Raw genomic sequence first — 20249 nt, 5'->3', positions numbered from 1 at the left:
TATATAAACAATTAATTATTAGAAATTTGAACCATAAATTTAAATATTTTAATATCTAAGATTCTATTTTATTAACAAAAGTTATGGTTTTCTCTGTAAAAACACACAGGCATCGTTTTTGGTATAGAAATTCATTCATATTTGAATAAGTGCAATATCAAAGTAAATATCATAAAATAAACTATATAACGAAAGAAGATTTCAAATAATTTAGTTAGTTAAACATTTTATCGAGGCAACATTTATAATATGTAATAGAGCCATCTAAAGTTTTAATATTTGTAATGTTTGTTACTGCACATGTATCAATATTTCAGTTTAAAATGTGGTACATACAATTTATATTTACTGTTGTCTTCACAAAACAAATTTATATTTAGTGCTACTTTCACAAAATAAAACCAAAAATGTTATTTACAAGAAAGTTTTCTAAAACATTAAGTAGCTTTAATGAATTTATGTATATGTGTAAGATTTAATGTAAAACTGTATTTTAAATAATGAAATTTTAAACTGATTTTAAAAAAATAATTTTAAATTTTATTTGTTTATAAATTTTCTAAGTGATTTGTGATAATAAGAAAAAGTACAAAATTATAACTGAAATAACCATACAAACAATAAAAACTCACTACGTCAGATTAAAACCAAACTAGAAATTTAGAAAAAAAAATATTATGCAAAGTAAAGTATATTAAAGCATCACAATTCAATCATTCATAAATAAAATGTTTAACTAAAATAATTTAAAATATGACACTAAACTAAAAAAAATATTAATAACTATTAATATAATTTAGGTTTTACAAAATATTCATTTATGTATGTATATGCTGGTGTCACCTAGTATTTTATGTGTATCAAATGCTCTTTGATTGAGTAACATAAATATATTTTTACTATAAACGTCGCACGTGGTAAAAGAGAAATTTCACACTAAAAAAATAAGAATACCCGATTTGTTAGGAGATTTGTGGGAGTTTGAGTATAGGATTTTTGGTCTGGCTCTCTAAGACCGTAAGATCGTAACAATGATGGTGTACGCGTACAATTCTACGAACGTGAAATAAGAATATTGGAGAGAATATCCCACATCGGAAATATGAAAGGGACATTATTAATATATAAGAGAATTGGGTCACTCTACTAATTGCCAATTGATTTTAAGTGGAAGCCCAAGAAACTTATCATGGTATCAGAGCTAGTCCAACATCCTGACCCTTTAATTCGGCCCGGACAATGGCCTGATCAACCCATTAGCTGATGGCCCAGAGAAGGCTCAGTTCTTCGAGATAGCTAGAAAAGAGCATTATCTCGAAGGGGTATGATGGATTCTGCGAGATTAATGGTTATACACACCATTATCTCGAGGAAGGGTATTGGAGTGAAGATCCCACATCGGATATATGATGGGGCCATAAGTAATATATAAGAGACTTGGATCACACCACTAATTGCCAATTGGTTTTAAGTGGAAGCCCAAGAAACTTAACATGGTATCAGAGCGGCCCAATATTCTGACCCATTAATCCGGTCCGGACAGTGACCCGATCAACCCATTAGTTGATGGCCCAGAGAAGGCTCAGTTCTTCGAGATAGCTAGAAAATAGCATTATCTCGGAGGGGTATGATGAATTCTGCGAGATTAATGGTTATACGCACCCTTATCTCGAAGGAGGGTATTGGAGAGAAGATCCCACATCGGAAATATGAAGAGACATTATTAATATATAAGAGACTTGGGTCATTCTACTAATTGACAATTGGTTTTAAGTAGAAGCCTAAGAAACTTATCAAAGAACAAAGAACAAGGTTTGATAATATTATGTAAATATTTTACTAATATATATTAAAAATAAAAATCAAACTTCAAATTTCCAACAGAAAATTAATACGATCTTCAATCATAATAATTATATATAAATTATTAAAGGGAATTTTGAGCCCTAGGACAAGGTACAAGGGTTAATGAAACCAAAATTACGCAAGTCTCATCTAAGAAGAGAGGACTCTTGGAAAAATATAACCAACGCAAATAGCAAAAAATACACCGATATACATTCTCTCGGTGAATAAGTATATACGTATATAGTTTTTAGTTTTAAACTAGATTCATATTGAAGCCGCAACAGCGGGAGGTGGGAGAAGCCACTTGGATCCTTCAATGTAGCCGAGGGTAAGGAAACGGTTAGCTACAGTAGTGTCAATCTTTTGTGTAAATGGAACTCTCTTGTCTGTCTGTGCTCCTTCTCCTACGCACTTGTACTCTCCATAGAACACGGTCCTGCCCAAAAAAAAAACAATAATGGACCGTATATAGCTTTGGTCTCATTTCATGTAACATGAGCATTGGACTTACTTGTCATGTGCGGCTATCTTGTTTTCTTGCCATCCAGATGGGTTGACTACGCTGGTCATCTCGGTGTAGGCGTAGACAACCTTAGGGTGGCTCATCCATGCCCTACCCAAATAGATTCCTTGACCAACTCCAGTCACCTTGCAATGCACGAAAGAGTATCCGGTCTTCTCGTCTGCGGTCTTTCCCGCATGCGCTGTTATCACTCTAATGCCATCTCCCACCACGTGCAATTGTGTACCCTTTGATTAGGTAAGTATAAGAGATGTCAGACTTCATATATTAAGAATGACTAAGATGACATCATAAAATGTATTATTGTACGTACCAAGTAAAGAGAGGTCCCGCTTCCGAAGATGAAATCGAATGTCCCTTCGACGTAACAATCCTTGAAGAAATGGTTTCCGGTATCGTCACAAATTGTGTCTTGGAATCCGTAGAATTTACAGTTGTAGAAAGCAGCCTTGTTTCCAGAGATTCTCATAGATAAAGCTTGTGCTCCCTTCGCTTTACCATCCGGTGCCGGCGCTGTATTCTAAGTATGCAGAAACAAAAATCTATTTAAGCATTTGTTGATTCGAAATAGAGACTAAGCTTTGGAATCTACATTTTGACTAGTACCGTTAGCATACGTTGTAGTAAAATATATATACCTTAACGACGATGTTGACAGCCATGAAATAGTCGGATAAGATAATGAGTGTGGCACTATCTACGGTACCAAACTTTGCGGCAGTACCGTCGAAAGTAATAACCGGCATGGCCTTGGGATCTCCCATCAATGTAATGAAGGGTTTGTTTCTGTCGATGGTGACCTTCTCTCTGTATTCGCCAGGGGCTATCTTGATGATCACACGCTTTGTGTTCGCTGCAGGAACGCTCTTTATTGCGTCCGTTAGTGTTTTGAATTCACCTCCCTTTGGATCCACCTGCGATTACATTATTTCAAAATTTTGTAATTAAATTGTTATTCCATGGTTTGGTTATTGTTTTTGGGGATATATTATAAGTTTGTTTCATACGGTGATGGTACGTGGCTCAGCCTCAGCAGCTACGAGAGCAGGATCTAGACCTTTACGCGAAGGCAAAGGAGCTACGTTGGTCTTGAACCACTGCTCCACTTGAACTTTGGCCTCTGGAATTGGTGTTACATCATCTGCCAACACCATCTGCGTGACAAACACCATCACCAAGGCTAATAATATGGACACGTTTGTGCATCTCATTGTTTTATTTTTGTTTTATTTTTTTGTTTTATTAAAATTAAAAAGAAAAATTTATATTTTTGTAGTTTTTTTTTTGTTTTTTCTTAATGATCTAACGAGAAGATGGCCATCAGGTATATATAGTGTTACAGAAATCGGACAATGTCAAGGGTTTCGTTATCGTTTGCTATTGTTATTTGTGGTTATCCATTTTTATATCTCCCTATAGTTTCTCTTGTCTTTTTCTGTGTAACTTTTTTGGAATACATTTACTTTTTCAGAGGTTTGAGGCTATTTTTTTCAATGTGTTGTTGTTTTATTGTGTGTTTTGTTAAGCATTGTTATTTTCTCATCCGTTTGAGGCTATTTTTGAATGTGTTTTTTTATCTTATGATTGAACCCAATTATAAAAATTTAGATCAGTCCATATGGGCTGTATTATATGCTTTTTCATCAAATGTTCATACTACCAAAGATGTAGTTACGTGATAAATCTTCTGCATGCGTAACTTAATACCAATGTTCAAAATTACGCTAGGCGTAACGCGTGCGGTAAAGTAGCGCCTAGCGCCGAAGGAGATTATACGGAGATTAATCGGGGAGTATTTTTATGGGTTTTATATTATTTAAGCCGTTATATACTAAATATGTGCAAAAATATAGTAATTGATACTTGGTCCAGTGGTTAATATCAGTTTGTCTACTGCGCCAGACCTCGGTTCGAAGCGGGGACTGTTCATTTTGGACCTTTTTTTTGTTTTTTAGGTTTAATGATGTCAAATGACCAACATGTCTTCGTCTTCAACATTCCACCTGCAAATTCCAGAGCCGTTTTCCTTTTTTTTTTTACGATTTCTTTGTTTCTTCTTCTTAATCTTATTAGTTCTAATGAAATATAATAGATCTACAATAGAACATGTGATTTGAGCTTCAAATATACAGAATGACGAACTTTTTAATTTTCACCGATTGAGTAACCGAATAACATCAAATCGCTACGCTTGGTGACCGTGGAGCGTTTTTCCGGCGAGTATACGTCCCTCGGCACCGCATTTTCGAACATTGCTTAATACTAATAATTTTTTAAAAAAAATTCCAAAAAGTCAATGTCATTATTCTATGACATATTCCCTTACAGCTAGTATTGTTTGCAGCAGGTTGGTGAATAGAAAATGCTATGTTTATTAAACCGGTGGGTTGGATAATTAATTTACATCTCCGACAGATAAATTATATGTTTAGATATCGATGTTTGATTAAATATAACTTTAGATAGTATATGACGATAGATATAGAACACATTAGATTTTGAATATACTGACCATACATGTTGATGGTGCGGTGTAGTTGCTCGGGGACTGTGCAGGTGCTTCCACTGACATCGTCTTTCGACTTTCTTCAATTCTAATTACATTGCAATTCATCGTTTCTGCAAAGAGTTTATGTTCTCGGTTGAGTCGTTGTGTCGACTTAGTGTCTTTAAATGCATTTTCAAGTGTCTTTATCCCGAGCTTGGTTTCCCGTCTCCTGTGCTGTTTCTTCGAATGGTGATTTCAAGATTATGGCTTTCTCTAATTGGTTCTAGTTTGGTGTGGAGTGGTATGTTTCTTTTGAGTTTTTTGCTGCAACGGTAAAACATTCCGAGGATACTTTGGTTACTATTGATTTCTCTCCGGTGAAAAGGTCTGATTTGAGGTTTGATATATCTCGTCCTGCTGTGTGGTTTGGTGGGTGGACATGTTTTTGTTCTTTAGTTTGGTTGTCAAACTCTCAAGTGTCGGCGGTTTGTTTTTATTGGAGGTTCATTCTCGTTTCGTTTGTCTCTTTTTGTAAGCCTCTGGTGGTTCTAATTTTCATGCTTACTATTTTTTCCATCATCTCTTTTGAGCTTTCAGTATATCGGGGATATAAGTTTCGAAATTTACCTTGGTTTGATTGTTTATGTGTTCGGTGTGTGGGTTTAAGGGTCCCTTCTTATGGGATTTAGTTTATGAGGATATCTTTTTCTTCGGACAGCTTATGTAGTCGACTATGTATTTCACTTTGTTGTTCTATTATAATATAATTTGGGAAAAAGACCATGTTAAGAGAACTCCGACAACATATATATATATATGTTGTTACGAGAAATTTAAAAATATACTAGAGCTTGATCTGCGCATCCGTGTAGATGTTTAAACTTTTTTGTAAATAAATATTCTATGTATAATGATGATATATATTTTAAAATTTATTCGTGTAAATAATTTTAGTATGAAAATTCTAAACAAAATAATTTTATAGTTTACATCGTGATATCATCCATATTTTTAAAATGTGACTTGTATATCCGTACAAATGTATTTTTTATTTCTTGGAACCGTGCACGCACTGGTATTTATTTTCATTTTTTATAACTAAATTATTTTTTTATAATTTTTATAATATATATTTATAGTTCGCATGTATTACATAATTTTTTAAAAATGGCATTTTAAAACATGAAATTTTATTTATTACATTAAATAATTATATTTTCTTTCTACCATCAATTATATCGTCTATATTTCTTATTATATTTATTTATCAATGTTTATAAATGATTGGATTTTTATTTATATTAAAATATATTACCAATAATATATTAACAGATTAATTTGTTTTATTTATATGTTGTAAATTTTATTATTTTGTGGTTTTTATTTTTATTTATTAAATAATGAGAAATATAACTACAGATTTATAAAAAAAACATTATGCTATAAATTTTATAAATGAAAAACTAATTTGCAATATTTATAGAAATTATAAAAAATGATACTACAGAAATTACGAATACTCTCTGATTTTGGTCACATATTTTCGTATATGTTTATTAGATTAATTAAAAGTTTATAATCGAAGTCTGGATTTGAAAAATATATTTTATTTCAGTTTATGAAAGAATGTAGAAAAGAAGATAATAAGATGTAAGCTTAATAAATTTATATAGTATCATTTATTGGTAAGCTAGATTATAGAAAGTAGTTTGGATTAAAAAAGAATGAATTCGATTTTTAAACAATTAATCATTTTGAAGCATAATTTTAAAAGTATCTACACATGACTTGTTTGGTATATTAATGTTCAAATTATTGTAGGAAATTATTTACTTTTTGGAAAAGATAAACATTAACTAAAGAAAATTTTGTTTAATTCTTAGTAACATTGGATTGTAAATATTGTGCAAGTTTAAAGGTTAATCTTAATTTGTACTTCTTCTTTAATAGATCAGATATGTGTAAGTCAGTTTATGATGGATGTCATATAGTGGTTTAGATTTAATCAATAGACAATTAAGCTATAGTAAGAATACCTTATTGTTTATTTGTATGTTTTACCGGCTGAACATTTCATAAAAGATATCTTTCTCTTAACATGCAACAAAATATATTGTTTATTATATATATCAATGCATAGTATATACTTTATGTGTATCAAATGCTCTTTGGTTGAGTCTAACATAAATATATTCTTACTATAAACATCGCACGTGGTAAAAGCGAAATTTCCCATAAAAATAAGAATACCCAATTTTTCCGAGTTTGAGTATAAGATTTTTGGTGTACACATACAATTATTCTACGAAAGTGAAATAAGAATAAGGTTTGATAATATTATGTAAATGTTTTACGAATATATATTAAAATTAAAAATCAAACTTCAAATTCCCAACAGAAAATTAATACGATCTTTCAATCATAATAATAATATATAATTAATTAAAGGGAACTGGGACCCCTAGGACAAGATACAAGGGTTATGAATTATCGTAATGAAACCAAAATTACGCAAGTCTCATCTAAGAAGAGAGGACTCTTGGAAAAATATAACCAACGCAAATAGCAAAAAATACACCGATATACATTCTCTCGGTGAATAAGTATATACGTATATAGTTTTTAGTTTTAAACTAGATTCATATTGAAGCCGCAACAGCGGGAGGTGGGAGAAGCCACTTGGATCCTTCAATGTAGCCGAGGGTAAGGAAACGGTTAGCTACAGTAGTGTCAATCTTTTGTGTAAATGGAACTCTCTTGTCTGTCTGTGCTCCTTCTCCTACGCACTTGTACTCTCCATAGAACACGGTCCTGCCCAAAAAAAAAACAATAATGGACCGTATATAGCTTTGGTCTCATTTCATGTAACATGAGCATTGGACTTACTTGTCATGTGCGGCTATCTTGTTTTCTTGCCATCCAGATGGGTTGACTACGCTGGTCATCTCGGTGTAGGCGTAGACAACCTTAGGGTGGCTCATCCATGCCCTACCCAAATAGATTCCTTGACCAACTCCAGTCACCTTGCAATGCACGAAAGAGTATCCGGTCTTCTCGTCTGCGGTCTTTCCCGCATGCGCTGTTATCACTCTAATGCCATCTCCCACCACGTGCAATTGTGTACCCTTTGATTAGGTAAGTATAAGAGATGTCAGACTTCATATATTAAGAATGACTAAGATGACATCATAAAATGTATTATTGTACGTACCAAGTAAAGAGAGGTCCCGCTTCCGAAGATGAAATCGAATGTCCCTTCGACGTAACAATCCTTGAAGAAATGGTTTCCGGTATCGTCACAAATTGTGTCTTGGAATCCGTAGAATTTACAGTTGTAGAAAGCAGCCTTGTTTCCAGAGATTCTCATAGATAAAGCTTGTGCTCCCTTCGCTTTACCATCCGGTGCCGGCGCTGTATTCTAAGTATGCAGAAACAAAAATCTATTTAAGCATTTGTTGATTCGAAATAGAGACTAAGCTTTGGAATCTACATTTTGACTAGTACCGTTAGCATACGTTGTAGTAAAATATATATACCTTAACGACGATGTTGACAGCCATGAAATAGTCGGATAAGATAATGAGTGTGGCACTATCTACGGTACCAAACTTTGCGGCAGTACCGTCGAAAGTAATAACCGGCATGGCCTTGGGATCTCCCATCAATGTAATGAAGGGTTTGTTTCTGTCGATGGTGACCTTCTCTCTGTATTCGCCAGGGGCTATCTTGATGATCACACGCTTTGTGTTCGCTGCAGGAACGCTCTTTATTGCGTCCGTTAGTGTTTTGAATTCACCTCCCTTTGGATCCACCTGCGATTACATTATTTCAAAATTTTGTAATTAAATTGTTATTCCATGGTTTGGTTATTGTTTTTGGGGATATATTAAGTTTGTTTCATACGGTGATGGTACGTGGCTCAGCCTCAGCAGCTACGAGAGCAGGATCTAGACCTTTACGCGAAGGCAAAGGAGCTACGTTGGTCTTGAACCACTGCTCCACTTGAACTTTGGCCTCTGGAATTGGTGTTACATCATCTGCCAACACCATCTGCGTGACAAACACCATCACCAAGGCTAATAATATGGACACGTTTGTGCATCTCATTGTTTTATTTTTGTTTTATTTTTTTGTTTTATTAAAATTAAAAAGAAAAATTTATATTTTTGTAGTTTTTTTTGTTTTTCTTAATGATTTAACGAGAAGATGGCCATCAGGTATATATAGTGTTACAGAAATCGGACAATGTCAAGGGTTTCGTTATTGTTTACTATTGTTATTTGTGGTTTTCCATTTTTATATCTCCCTATAGTTTCTCTTGTCTTTTTCTGTGTAACTTTTTTGGAATACATTTACTTTTTCAAAGGTTTGAGGCTATTTTTTTAATGTGTTGTTGTTTTATTGTGTGTTTTGTTAAGCATTGTTATTTTCTCATCCGTTTGAGGCTATTTTTGAATGTGCTTTTTTTTTAACTTATGATTGATCCCAAATATAAAAATTTAAATCATTCCATATGGACTGTATTATATGCTTTTCATCAAAGTTTCATACTACCAAAGATGTAGTTACGTGATAAATCTTCTGCATGCGTAACTTAATACAAATAATTTTTTTTAAATATTTTCCAAAAAGTCAATGTCATTATTCTTTGACATATTCTCTTTTATATTTTCTTTTGAAAAATTCTTTGACATATTCTCTTACAGCTAGTATTGTTTGCAACTGGTTGGTGAATAGAAAATGCTATGTTTATTAATCCAGTGGGTTGGATAAATAATTTTAAATGTCCGACAGATAGTATATGACGATGTTTGATTAAATATAACTTTAGATAGTATATGACGATAGATAGAGAACACATTAGATTTTTGAATATGCTGACCACTTTTATTGTGTCTCATATTGGACGTGGCCCGGTAATGCGCGGGAGTTTTGAGCAAACTCATAGAAAACTTCTAACCAACCCCAACAAAACAACAATTAAAAAAATATTAGTCCACTTTCATGCTAGTTTGAAAATTTCTGAATTAGTAAAGATTCAAAGTAATTAGTGTATTGAATAACCACCGGCTACAAGTTAGTGTATGCTTTTTGGTATTCCATATTATTTAATCAAATTAAATAAAGAAATAATCTAAAAGTTCGTTTATTCAAACCTCTCTGTTCTTCCAATATTTCATCTTCTTCTTCTCGGCGGTGCACAAAAGCCAGAGAGGTTGAAGAAAAGATTTGAGGTGATCCACAAAGTGAAATGCAAAAGCTAGGGTTCGAAGACGCGAGATCCTACTACCCAAGCGGCACAGAGAAGCCGTACAGCGACCAGTCGTCGGCGACTATCAAGAACAAAGCGTCAACGAGCAGATACCACGAGGAAGATCAACCTTACGTGGAGATATCGCTAGACATCCACGACGACTACGTCTCCGTGTACGGCTTGACGTCACCGGACCATACGGGCACCACCGGATCACTTCTGAGACAAGACCCTTCAGGGAGAAGGAGCAGCAACTCGGGTCTGAAACGTATAGCCTCTTCGGTTTCAACCAAACTTAAACGAGTTGCTTCCTCTGTCTCTGCTTCGTCCTCCTCGGCGGCGAGAAAGCCGCCGCTCCCGCCGCTGGCTAAGTTCCGGCGCTCGAAGTCTCGGGCAGAGCAAGCGCTCAAGGGTCTCAAGTTCATCACCAAGACTGATGGCGTCGCGGGTTGGCCTGGAGTCGAGAAACGGTTCCACCACATCACCGTGAACACCTACGGTTTACTACACCGTTCGAGATTCGGTGAATGTATAGGTAAAAAAAGCAGAAGCCAAGTTTCAAAAATCATCCCAACTTTTACTAAAGTTGGAAGTACTTTCGATACATGCAGGGATTAATTCAAAGGACTTTGCTTTGGCATTGTTCGACGCGTTACGTAGGAGGGAAAATGTAAGTGGAGATTCTATAAACAAGAGGCAGCTTGAAAATTTTTGGAAGCAGATCACTGATCAGGATTTTGACTCTAGGCTACGAATTTTCTTTGCCATGTAATGTTTTCCTTCAAACCATTCCCTTTATATATATCCCTCGTGAACATTATATATATATATATATCTCAAGTGTGGTATGAATTTGCAGGGTGGATAGAGATGCGGATGGGAAGTTAAATGAAGCCGAAGTAAAAGAGGTATAATCTTTTTTGTTTTTTTTTGTTTTTATAGTGATGAGTATTAAAATTTTTGATTAGTTTTTGTTTTCCCCATCATATACAGATTATAAGTTTAAGTGCTTCTGCAAACGAACTGGAGAACATTCGGAGACAAGCGGATGAGTATGCTGCTTTGATTATGGAGACATTAGATCCCTATCATTACGGGTACATCATGGTATGTGAATGAGGTTCGTTTTATTTCTCTTAGCTAGAAAAAAAAGAAGTCTAGTTTGTGAGTGCTTTTTTGATGTGAGTCGTTAAAAAATGCCAAACAGATAGATAATCTCGAGGTACTGCTGCTGCAAGCGCCGATGGAGAATATAAGAGACGGGGAGACAAAGAACCTAAGCAAGATGCTAAGTCATAACCTCAGGATATCACAAAGTAGGAATCTCGGGGAGCGTGTTTTCAGAGGGGTGAAGTATCTTGTGTTGGATAACTGGAAGAGAGTGTGGGTGATGGCTCTATGGATAGGTGTTATGTCCGGGCTGTTCACGTGGAAGTTCATGCAGTATAAGAAGAGATCCCCTTACCAAGTTATGGGAGTTTGTGTTTGTGTAGCCAAAGGAGCTGCAGAGACCCTTAAACTAAACATGGCTTTGATTTTGTTACCCGTTTGTAGGAACACCATCACTTGGCTCCGGACCAAAACCGTGTTAAGTTCTGTTGTTCCTTTCGATGACAGCCTCAATTTTCACAAGGTAATGTTAGCTTCCTAAAGGCATGTTTATTGTAGGGTTCTTAGGGTGGGGTTCCTAATTTTTTTTAGTTAAAAATTAAGAGAGGTTCTTATATTACGCTAAGAACCTTATCATAAGAACCCTACAATAAACATGGCCTAAATTATAAAAAAAAGGTTCCATATTAAATTATAATATGAAAGCCTATGATTGAATCTTACACAGGTTATAGCAATAGGAATTTCAATTGGAGTAGCAATCCATGCCACATCTCACTTGGCCTGCGATTTCCCCAGGTTGATCGCTGCAGATGAAGAGACGTATGAGCCAATGGTTAAGTATTTTGGGGTACAGAGAAAGAGATATATGGACTTTGTGCAGTCTGTGGAAGGAGTTACAGGGATTGCAATGGTTATACTAATGACTATAGCCTTCACATTGGCTACACCATGGTTCAGACGCAATAAGCTCAATCTTCCTGGACCATTGAAGAAAATAACAGGCTTCAACGCCTTCTGGTACTCTCACCACTTGTTTGTTATCGTCTACTCGCTCCTCATTGTTCACGGATACTATGTTTACCTAATCAAGGAATGGTCCAAGAAAACGGTTAGTAACTTACAATCTGTACAAAGATGTAACTGATTCCATATGGACTCTAATTTTGGTTTTCATGTGATTTACTAGACATGGATGTATTTGATGGTACCAGTCGTTCTTTACTTGTCTGAAAGGTTGATTCGTGCGTTCAGATCAGGCATCGAGGCTGTTTCAATACTTAAGGTGGAATCTAACTATAAACATTTCTATATTGAAATATAGAAGAACTTTGGAGGATGAACATACTTATTCATTACCTTTAATTCTTCAACAGGTTGCTGTATTACCAGGGAATGTCTTGTCGCTTCAAATGTCAAGACCGAGCAACTTCAGATACAAAAGCGGACAATACATGTACCTCAACTGTTCTGAAGTTTCTTCATTAGAATGGTAATAACAAAAATTAATCCAAGAGACATTCATGGAAGCAAACTGAAAAGTGGTTTGCATGTAAACAGGCATCCATTCTCAATTACCTCGGCTCCAGCAGATGATTACCTGAGTGTCCACATTAGGGTATTAGGAGACTGGACTAAGCAATTAAGACAACTATTCTCTGAGGTACTGTACTCCAATTTCTCCACTAAACATAAACACAAGCGATCCATCGAGTCCAAAAGTATGTAGTTTACTTCGTATGTATGTGATCCTCAGGTGTGTAAGCCACGCCTTCCTGATGAAAACAGACAGAACAGAGCCGACCCGAGGCTCCTGAATAACATTCCTAAGTAAGTCTTATCAGTAGCTTATCCATCAGTTAATGAGACTAAGCTGCTTTAACTTTGAAACTGTGATCTGTTTAGTTTTCCAAGAATCCTAATCGACGGTCCATACGGAGCACCAGCACAAGACTACAAGAATTTCGAAGTTGTTCTACTTGTGGGTCTAGGAATCGGAGCTACTCCAATGATAAGCATTGTCAAGGACATTATCAATAACATAAAAGGCAACGGAGATATAGAAGAAGGACGAAACAGTAACCGAAGACAGTCACCGATTCACAACATGGTCACACCTCCTCTTTCCCCAGCGAGAAGAAGTGAGACGTTTAGAACCAAGAGAGCTTACTTCTACTGGGTCACAAGAGAGCAAGGATCTTTTGACTGGTTCAAGAACGTGATGGACGAAGTGGCGTTAACAGACCGCAACAAGGTCATTGAGCTGCATAATTACTGCACCAGCGTCTACGAGGAAGGAGACGCGAGGTCCGCACTGATCACGATGCTCCAGTCGCTGAACCATGCTAAGCATGGAGTGGACGTTGTGTCAGGGACACGTGTCATGTCCCATTTCGCTAGGCCAAACTGGAGAAGTGTTTACAAAAGAATCGCTGTGAAGCATCCTAAGACTAGAGTTGGTGAGTTTCATAGAAACCACACTCATCCACAATATAAACTAAATGCAAAATGATATAAAAATGTGTGTTGATATATTTTGACAGGAGTGTTTTATTGCGGAGCAGCTGGATTAGTTAAAGAGCTGAGACACTTAGCACTGGATTTCTCTCATAATACTTCCACCAAGTTCTGTTTCCATAAAGAAAATTTCTAAGAATAACGTAATATATATATATGTAAATTTCTAAGAGCCTTGAAAAGAGCTTATTGAGTTATTGCCTTAATGGTTGAAGAACTTTGTATAGAAATTGTACAGATACTGTGATTTAATACAGTTTTGGTTCTTGTACAAACTAATCATGTTCGTATCATTCAACGCAAATGCAGAACATTTCTATACTGTGATTTGTTACCTTTTCTCCGAACTTCAAGTCTCTTCGAGATAGGATATTGACTTGTTCTTCCTCTCCTATACGCTGTCTCAACGCAAAAAAAAAAAAATGTATAAAAACTCTTTTGAACTTTCACAACCATCTGTACTGGATTCTCAAGATATACAGAGGAAGAGAAGCGTCGTACCATTAAAGCTCACTTATGTTTTCGTTTCAGCCTTTGGAAGCTAGGTTTCATGAGCTGGCTTGATGAAATAGTCTGGTGGTTTGAAACCTGACTTGTCTGAAAAGGAATCAGAGGCTTCTTCTGAGACAAGACTGAGACATCCGGTGAGGTTTGGCTACTTGTGACTGCTACGCTTGGTGATCCAACTTTCCCTCTCATCTTTCTCGGAGCTTCAAGTCTTTCCAATATCATGGACGTTTTCATATCGGCCTGCTTGTTGTTAGGTGACAGAAACGGACAGTTTGTATTTGGTTTGGGCGTAGTCAAAACCGGAGAAGGAGACTTAATGCGAGACTCAGTGACTACTATTTGTTCCCATTCTTTAGTAATGGAAGCTGTTGCTTCGTCTTCTTCATCAGTTATCTGGATTTCCTGACGTGTTTCTTCTTCTATGGGTGGATTTATTATGCATGGGAATGTCTGTGCCATCGGAACTGCAGGATCTGAAACAACTGAGCTCACTTCGCATGTTGCGTCGTCCAAGTGTGAATGTAGTGAACTGCCACAAACAACAAAACTTAAGAGAGTTGTAACAGATTTTCATGGAGGTTAGCACTGAAGATGAGAATAAAGGAAGAGAACAATCACCCAAATTGAAGACTTTCTTTCACAATGAGGTTCAATGTTTGGTGGAAGCCTCTGTTGTGTGTCAGAGGATTGTAGTCTATTGATTCAATCTGCTCAAGTAGAACAAAATAAAGAAAAGAAAGTTAGAGGACTAAATACAACTATCTATGACTATCAACAGACTGTAATGAAAGCGACCTCTAACAAAGCGCCTTTGACAGAAATCTCGATTTCTCTAGGAATAGAGGATTCAGCAAACTGATTGACACTGGTAGAAATAGGAAGGACTTCCTCTGACCCTGCCAATCTCTGCAAACAGATTTTTTTTGTTAAACTAAGAAACTAAACAAATTCAAGTCATAACAACTTTGCTATATCATGAGGAGAATACTATTCAGGATGCTACTGTTATTTGTCAAGGAAGAGAGTGAAGGTAATGAATTTTTACCCTCAGAAGCATTGGACCGTTTTCAGACGGTTGAAGAATGTAATAACAATGAAACTCCACGACTTTCCTGGTGTCTAGATTACAGTCTGAAGAACAAACCAATCCTTGGTCCATTGAATATAGTGCACCACATAGTCCCTGAAAAACTGCATTTCTAGCTGCTTAGGAAAGCTATGAAGCAATACTGCAATGTGGGTTTCTGTAGGGAAACAGTCTGCTTACTCTGAGTGTTCAGATCTTGTTGATCCATTTCTTCTGAAGAATCTTCCGTTTCATGACAAGTTGAAGGGCTCACAATGTAAGGCCTCCCAATAATTATGCCTACGTCAAAGTATACTTGAATCAAGTTTTCTATTTTGGAGTAATGAAACAAAGTCAAAATATGAGACCGAACTGGAAAGAATATCACTTCGAGTAGCTAAAAACCATTACCTTCATTGATAGAAGTTAGATTAGTCCTCTCAATGATAGTGAAATCGATCTTGGAAGAAATTGGATGAAGTTTCGGGAGGCTATGTATTGAAGGCAAAAACAGAACAGTTCTCTCACCAACTTTCACAGAACTTTCAATAATATCATACTTCCCAAGATCATGATTCGTTACAGAGCATTGCAGCTTCTCTGTTGTGACTTCCACTGAATCTCGCACTGGGATTCCGTGACACCTGCATGTCTGTCAAAAGCAACAAAGAGGATGAAAACAAGTTGTGGACAAAGCATTAAGCTGACGTGATACAATATGAACATATCCAATATCCGCCTAAGAACGCAAAGTGCAAGCTTATTGAGAGATAAAATATTCAAATTTAGGGTAATGGCTCAGTACTTGACAAGGTTTAAATCCGTCGACAATCTGATTTGTGGCTGCACTGAGATTGCAGAAGATCTTGTTCACTGAGCCAACAAGGTTGCGTTTGAAGATAAATTGGACCTGCAGTGATTCTCCAGTGTCATCCTTTATATCCTGAAGCCATTTATTTTCAAGGCCACGAAGTGATTTTCCATCTGAAATTTCACAAAATGGATCAGTATCCTATCTCCGGAAATGTTGAGGATCTATCCTTGCGTTGCCTCATTACAGATACCAGATTTAAATGATTAAGCTAGCCTGAAAATCTTATGGGAGGCAAAGAAAAACTACTACAAACAGCAAGACAACAAAATCTGATAAACTTTAGTCACTGTTTGTTATTTGGAACCTACCTGGGATGCAGGTCTGAAATGAACAATTGTCAAGATCCGAGAGACATCTGAGGAATCTATTAGTCTTCTCCTGCGTATAGCTCAAATGACTTGCTCTCTTATCAAGCAAAAGAAACTCAACCGACACACATTTATCTGCTGCAGCCTGAAGCCAAAAAAAAAAAAGACTTACAACTGAGAAAACAAGCTAGATAAAGCACTAACAAATACAGTATTTGGCTGACCATAAGAGTGTTCCTCGCTTCAGAATCCATATCTTTAGGGAAGCATGAACTCAGAACGATAACTTTCCTCATGATGTCTCTACCTCCCCATGAGTACATAGCTCGATCACACAGAACACTCGATAGCTTAAGAGACACACCTCCGCAAGATACGGCTCCCGATTCATCTATCTCCGGTAGAAACGCATCCATAGGCAAGCTGTTTACAGCGTGATGGAAGTCACGTAGACAGAAGTTCCCACTGGGAGTGTACGCAAATTTGAACTGCTAGATCCATCAAAAACGTAAACAAACCACACACACACACAATCACCGAAAAAATTAGAAAGGAAGCAACGATAGATGAGTTTTAACCTGATCGCTTCCAGAAATCCGATCCTTCAGGATATAACACAAACCAATCCGATCAGCATCTACCGGAGACGACGAAATAGCGTGTAGATTGGCGAGATTCAGAAACGACTACAAAAATTCGCAGCAGAAAATATCAAATTCGATTGAAGCAACAATCGATTTCGAGCTTCATACAATACGCTAATACGAGAATCAAATTCGATCAACGAACAGAAAATTCTACTGACGGTGGAAAGAAATCGTAGCGATTAGAGAGAGACCTGCTTTAGATCTCCGATCAGAGACGGAGAGATGTTACGCAGATCCAAGACGAAGCATACTAGCACCATTTCTCAGTCAATCCTCGTCTTCTTCCTCCACCTAACGATTCGCGCGAGATGGGAATTTGAAAAGTGAGAAAGCAGAGCAGAGTTGTTTAAAATTTAAATGAATGACGCCCGATTTTCATTTCAGTCCCTATACTTCTAGGAATATTCGATTCTGGCCCTTAAATTTTTTTCTGTGGTATTATTTTTCACAACTCGCAATGAATGGCATAGTCCTTTTTTTTTATCAAAGAATGGCATAGTCCAAAAGCTGAAAACTTAGCATATATGAAGAGAAGACAAAAGAGTAGTACGAATGTATGTATACTCTTTAGATAACCAAGAATATTCGAGGGAGACATGGTATAAATCCACAAAAATGAATCAGCCAACCCAAAAGTAATATAAAAAAAAACTTTAAATCTAATGCTCCTTCAGTGGTGCCATGTATATGTAAATACTCTTCAGTCTTGTGTAGACTGATCATCTGAGCTCTGAAGAATATCACGAACGAAGTTGATGAAAGAACAGAGCCCACCCAAGAAGTTATGGTCGATGACGCCATTACCATCATGAACATGAGCGAAATCCACCAGCTTGACTTGTGCTCGAGCATCACCATCTTGTATGGACTCGTTCTCGTAGATTATCAGAATCGAACACGAGTTGAAATGGTAGAACGTCTGGTTCTCGAACCACGTCTTGAGCTCCAACAGCTGCGTCAAGATCCCGTTGGAACCGCCGTAAACGCTAGACGCAAAAGCAGAGTCGGGTTTCGAGCTGGTGTCAGAGAGTGTGTTGGAAGATACGAACTTCCGAAGAGCCAGTCTCACGCCGTCGACTTTGATCCCGTTCAGAAGCTTCCTGTCGGGCTTCCAGAAACTCAGTTCCTTGTGGTCGTACACCTCGAAGCCAGAGATCCTGAAACCAGAGGACACGGTGGTGCTCCTAGCGTCTTTCCTCAAGCATTTTTGGATGTATTCTTCGGATGCTTCAGGGTACCATGTTCTCGAACCCATCTTGACATCCATCACCGATGGCTTAGAGTACTTCGAAAGGAGATTCTCCAGCACAATCATGGCTGCTCCATCAGAGCTTTCAACAGCTTGAGTGCCGTGATACACTGGGAAGTATCTACGGATGTGAGCAGGGACCTCTGTGTTTGAGGAGAAAGATTCGTAGAACTTGACCTCGATTTCACCACGAGAATCCCCCTGGAGTGGCTTGAAGAACCGGCCCTTGTCGTCGACTAGAGGACCAGGCTTCCCGTCTTTAGCAATGTGTCCTGCAACCTGATGTTCAGGGGCCTTGAGATGCATCTTGCCCAGAGTACGATGAAAACCTGAAGATTAAGTAATCAGATAATTAGAACCCACTCCTAATCCAAAGAACACAAAATCTGGAACTTCAGTTTTCAATCAGACAACAAAGGTTCAGGAAGAGACAGAGTCCATCACACGCAGTAAGCTAAACTTAACGTTGTCACAATTTAAGAAGACCAAGCTATAGATATGAACCCTAATAGGAAAGATCCTGATAATGCAACACACAGAGGATACTAATCCCTAAAAGTAATCACCTTTCTGAAGATATCTGAAACCAATAAACAAGAACAGCTCAGGAACTTAAAAATAGATACAGCTTTGCAAATCAATCACCATCACATACACATAAATGAGAATCCACCACAGCATACATACTCTACTTGCAGAACTAAATATTCTAACTTTACCATAGGGAGATTCTGAATCATCAATACCACGTGTTCCATCGAGAAATCAGATTTAGGGTTCTTCAATTCTCTTCTCATTTACAAAGGAAAATATTAAAAAAAACGAGAAAAATCCAGCATCGCTTGTAGAACAAGAGAATAAAGTGAATGGAAACAAACTTATACCCTAAATAATAAAATTCCGCGAATCCAAGTATCAATTAAAAAAAAAAAAGAAACTTTCGTGGGATCTATTGCTAAAAACGCAGAAAAGGTTAAGAACTTTTAGCAAAAAAAAAAGGTAGGATCCGTTTGCGAAAAGAAAAAACTTTATTATAGATTCAAGTAAAACAGTAATGGAAGGAACATTTGTGGTTAAACGAAGTAAAGATTTTACCGAACAAAAGTTAGAAGAAATAAATCGTGACGGAGAACGATGAGGAAGACGATAACAAGGATTACGATTCGCAGATGAGAGAGCGTTGTCTCTGTTCGTGTCTTTCTTTTCTGAGGCTCCGAAGCGATCTAGCTGGATGAATATATACACATAAATTTAATAATTAAATTAATTGTTATTGGCTCTTTTTTGATTTTTATTTTTTTTAATAATTTGGATGTAGAGGTCGAAAACTCAACACGGTTGGTGTTTATTTACGACATGTGTCATACTTTAAAATGGAATAACTAAACTTCAATATCACAATGATAAGTAACTAGATATTTAAAAATATTAATATAACTTTTTCAGACAAAATAATGATATAATTTAAATATTTATTATCTAATTATTTCAAACCATTTGTGTATAACTTTTATTATTTATTTAATGAATCAATTTGTTTTTGATTATTAGACGATTTAATATATGGAAAGATTCATTGATTTAAATTATTTTGTATTTATTTTAGATAATATTTATGAAAATTTTACAATATTGAAACATACTAATTTTAAACAGTATTAAAGTATTTATAGATATGATAAATGAAAAAGATATATATTAATCGAGCTATTGAATATCAAACATAATAACAATTAATATATTTTGGTGCTAGAATGGTCAAAGAACCAATGTATGACTTAAAGTAGGGAAAATTTCACTTTTACATTTCATTTGGTACTATTAAGTATTATTTATGTTTATTTTTTATATAGAC

General features: G+C 36.2%; 5 protein-coding genes across 6 annotated transcripts; 1 reads left to right on the top strand and 4 right to left on the bottom strand.

Annotated features, from left to right (window-relative positions):
* Window positions 1–1892: 1892 nt before the first annotated feature.
* Window positions 1893–3680, bottom strand: LOC108816889 (pectinesterase PPME1). The gene is made up of 5 exons (XM_018589449.2): window positions 3379–3680; window positions 3010–3285; window positions 2685–2891; window positions 2360–2598; window positions 1893–2284 (listed from the first exon to the last, which is right to left on the bottom strand). Exons 1-5 carry the CDS (start codon window positions 3580–3582, stop codon window positions 2113–2115), a joined length of 1098 nt encoding a protein of 365 aa, XP_018444951.1. The 5' UTR covers window positions 3583–3680; the 3' UTR covers window positions 1893–2112.
* Window positions 3681–7258: 3578 nt separating this feature from the next.
* LOC108816888 (pectinesterase PPME1) lies at window positions 7259–9051 on the bottom strand. Its single transcript, XM_018589448.2, has 5 exons — window positions 8763–9051; window positions 8396–8671; window positions 8071–8277; window positions 7746–7984; window positions 7259–7670 (listed from the first exon to the last, which is right to left on the bottom strand). The coding sequence occupies exons 1-5, from the start codon at window positions 8964–8966 to the stop codon at window positions 7499–7501; spliced, it is 1098 nt and encodes a 365-aa protein (XP_018444950.1). The 5' UTR covers window positions 8967–9051; the 3' UTR covers window positions 7259–7498.
* Window positions 9052–10016: 965 nt separating this feature from the next.
* On the top strand, window positions 10017–13876 carry LOC108814859 (respiratory burst oxidase homolog protein A). The gene is made up of 12 exons (XM_018587492.2): window positions 10017–10648; window positions 10725–10881; window positions 10973–11021; window positions 11107–11220; window positions 11321–11746; window positions 11951–12334; window positions 12413–12508; window positions 12600–12715; window positions 12784–12886; window positions 12980–13053; window positions 13129–13682; window positions 13767–13876. Exons 1-12 carry the CDS (start codon window positions 10111–10113, stop codon window positions 13874–13876), a joined length of 2721 nt encoding a protein of 906 aa, XP_018442994.1. The 5' UTR covers window positions 10017–10110.
* Window positions 13877–13922: 46 nt separating this feature from the next.
* Window positions 13923–17495, bottom strand: LOC108814860 (uncharacterized). Its single transcript, XM_018587493.2, has 12 exons — window positions 17337–17495; window positions 17077–17184; window positions 16723–16986; window positions 16499–16643; window positions 16122–16300; window positions 15728–15968; window positions 15518–15616; window positions 15296–15441; window positions 15046–15156; window positions 14869–14957; window positions 14242–14779; window positions 13923–14138 (listed from the first exon to the last, which is right to left on the bottom strand). The coding sequence occupies exons 1-11, from the start codon at window positions 17403–17405 to the stop codon at window positions 14251–14253; spliced, it is 1980 nt and encodes a 659-aa protein (XP_018442995.1). The 5' UTR covers window positions 17406–17495; the 3' UTR covers window positions 13923–14138; window positions 14242–14250.
* Window positions 17496–17641: 146 nt separating this feature from the next.
* LOC108818385 (inositol polyphosphate multikinase alpha) lies at window positions 17642–19627 on the bottom strand. Of its 2 annotated transcripts, none has more exons than XM_018591343.2 (2): window positions 19490–19627; window positions 17642–18723 (listed from the first exon to the last, which is right to left on the bottom strand). In XM_018591343.2, exon 2 carries the CDS (start codon window positions 18698–18700, stop codon window positions 17846–17848), a length of 855 nt encoding a protein of 284 aa, XP_018446845.1. In that variant the 5' UTR covers window positions 18701–18723; window positions 19490–19627; the 3' UTR covers window positions 17642–17845. The 2 variants fall into 2 exon arrangements, with proteins under 2 accessions (XP_018446845.1, XP_018446846.1); XM_018591344.2 differs by having other exon boundaries at window positions 19114–19613.
* Window positions 19628–20249: the final 622 nt, after the last annotated feature.

This window comes from Raphanus sativus, chromosome 7 (assembly GCF_000801105.2).
Source record: "Raphanus sativus cultivar WK10039 chromosome 7, ASM80110v3, whole genome shotgun sequence".
Classification (NCBI taxonomy): Eukaryota; Viridiplantae; Streptophyta; class Magnoliopsida; order Brassicales; family Brassicaceae; genus Raphanus; species Raphanus sativus.
Note: the sequence above shows the minus strand (reverse complement) of the source record. Positions and strands in the feature narration are given on the sequence as shown.

What these genes read in the sequence shown, in the direction of transcription:
- LOC108816889 (XM_018589449.2), bottom strand. Translation starts at nt 3,582, where the DNA reads ATGAGATGCACAAACGTGTCCATATTATTAGCCTTGGTGATGGTGTTT. An exon ending in CTGAGCCACGTACCATCACC is followed by an intron (nt 3,286 to 3,378) that starts GTATGAAACAAA and finishes ATGTAATCGCAG; the next exon opens with GTGGATCCAAAGGGAGGTGA. An exon ending in CTGTCAACATCGTCGTTAAG is followed by an intron (nt 2,892 to 3,009) that starts GTATATATATTT and finishes CTGCATACTTAG; the next exon opens with AATACAGCGCCGGCACCGGA.
- LOC108816888 (XM_018589448.2), bottom strand. Translation starts at nt 8,966, where the DNA reads ATGAGATGCACAAACGTGTCCATATTATTAGCCTTGGTGATGGTGTTT. An exon ending in GCGGGACCTCTCTTTACTTG is followed by an intron (nt 7,985 to 8,070) that starts GTACGTACAATA and finishes ACCTAATCAAAG; the next exon opens with GGTACACAATTGCACGTGGT. An exon ending in AAGATAGCCGCACATGACAA is followed by an intron (nt 7,671 to 7,745) that starts GTAAGTCCAATG and finishes TTTTTTGGGCAG; the next exon opens with GACCGTGTTCTATGGAGAGT.
- LOC108814859 (XM_018587492.2), top strand. Translation starts at nt 10,111, where the DNA reads ATGCAAAAGCTAGGGTTCGAAGACGCGAGATCCTACTACCCAAGCGGC. An exon ending in ATGAAGCCGAAGTAAAAGAG is followed by an intron (nt 11,022 to 11,106) that starts GTATAATCTTTT and finishes CATCATATACAG; the next exon opens with ATTATAAGTTTAAGTGCTTC. An exon ending in AGGCTGTTTCAATACTTAAG is followed by an intron (nt 12,509 to 12,599) that starts GTGGAATCTAAC and finishes ATTCTTCAACAG; the next exon opens with GTTGCTGTATTACCAGGGAA.
- LOC108814860 (XM_018587493.2), bottom strand. Translation starts at nt 17,405, where the DNA reads ATGGTGCTAGTATGCTTCGTCTTGGATCTGCGTAACATCTCTCCGTCT. An exon ending in ATTTCAGACCTGCATCCCAG is followed by an intron (nt 16,301 to 16,498) that starts GTAGGTTCCAAA and finishes GTGAAATTTCAG; the next exon opens with ATGGAAAATCACTTCGTGGC. An exon ending in ACAAGATCTGAACACTCAGA is followed by an intron (nt 15,442 to 15,517) that starts GTAAGCAGACTG and finishes CTAGAAATGCAG; the next exon opens with TTTTTCAGGGACTATGTGGT.
- LOC108818385 (XM_018591343.2), bottom strand. Translation starts at nt 18,700, where the DNA reads ATGCATCTCAAGGCCCCTGAACATCAGGTTGCAGGACACATTGCTAAA.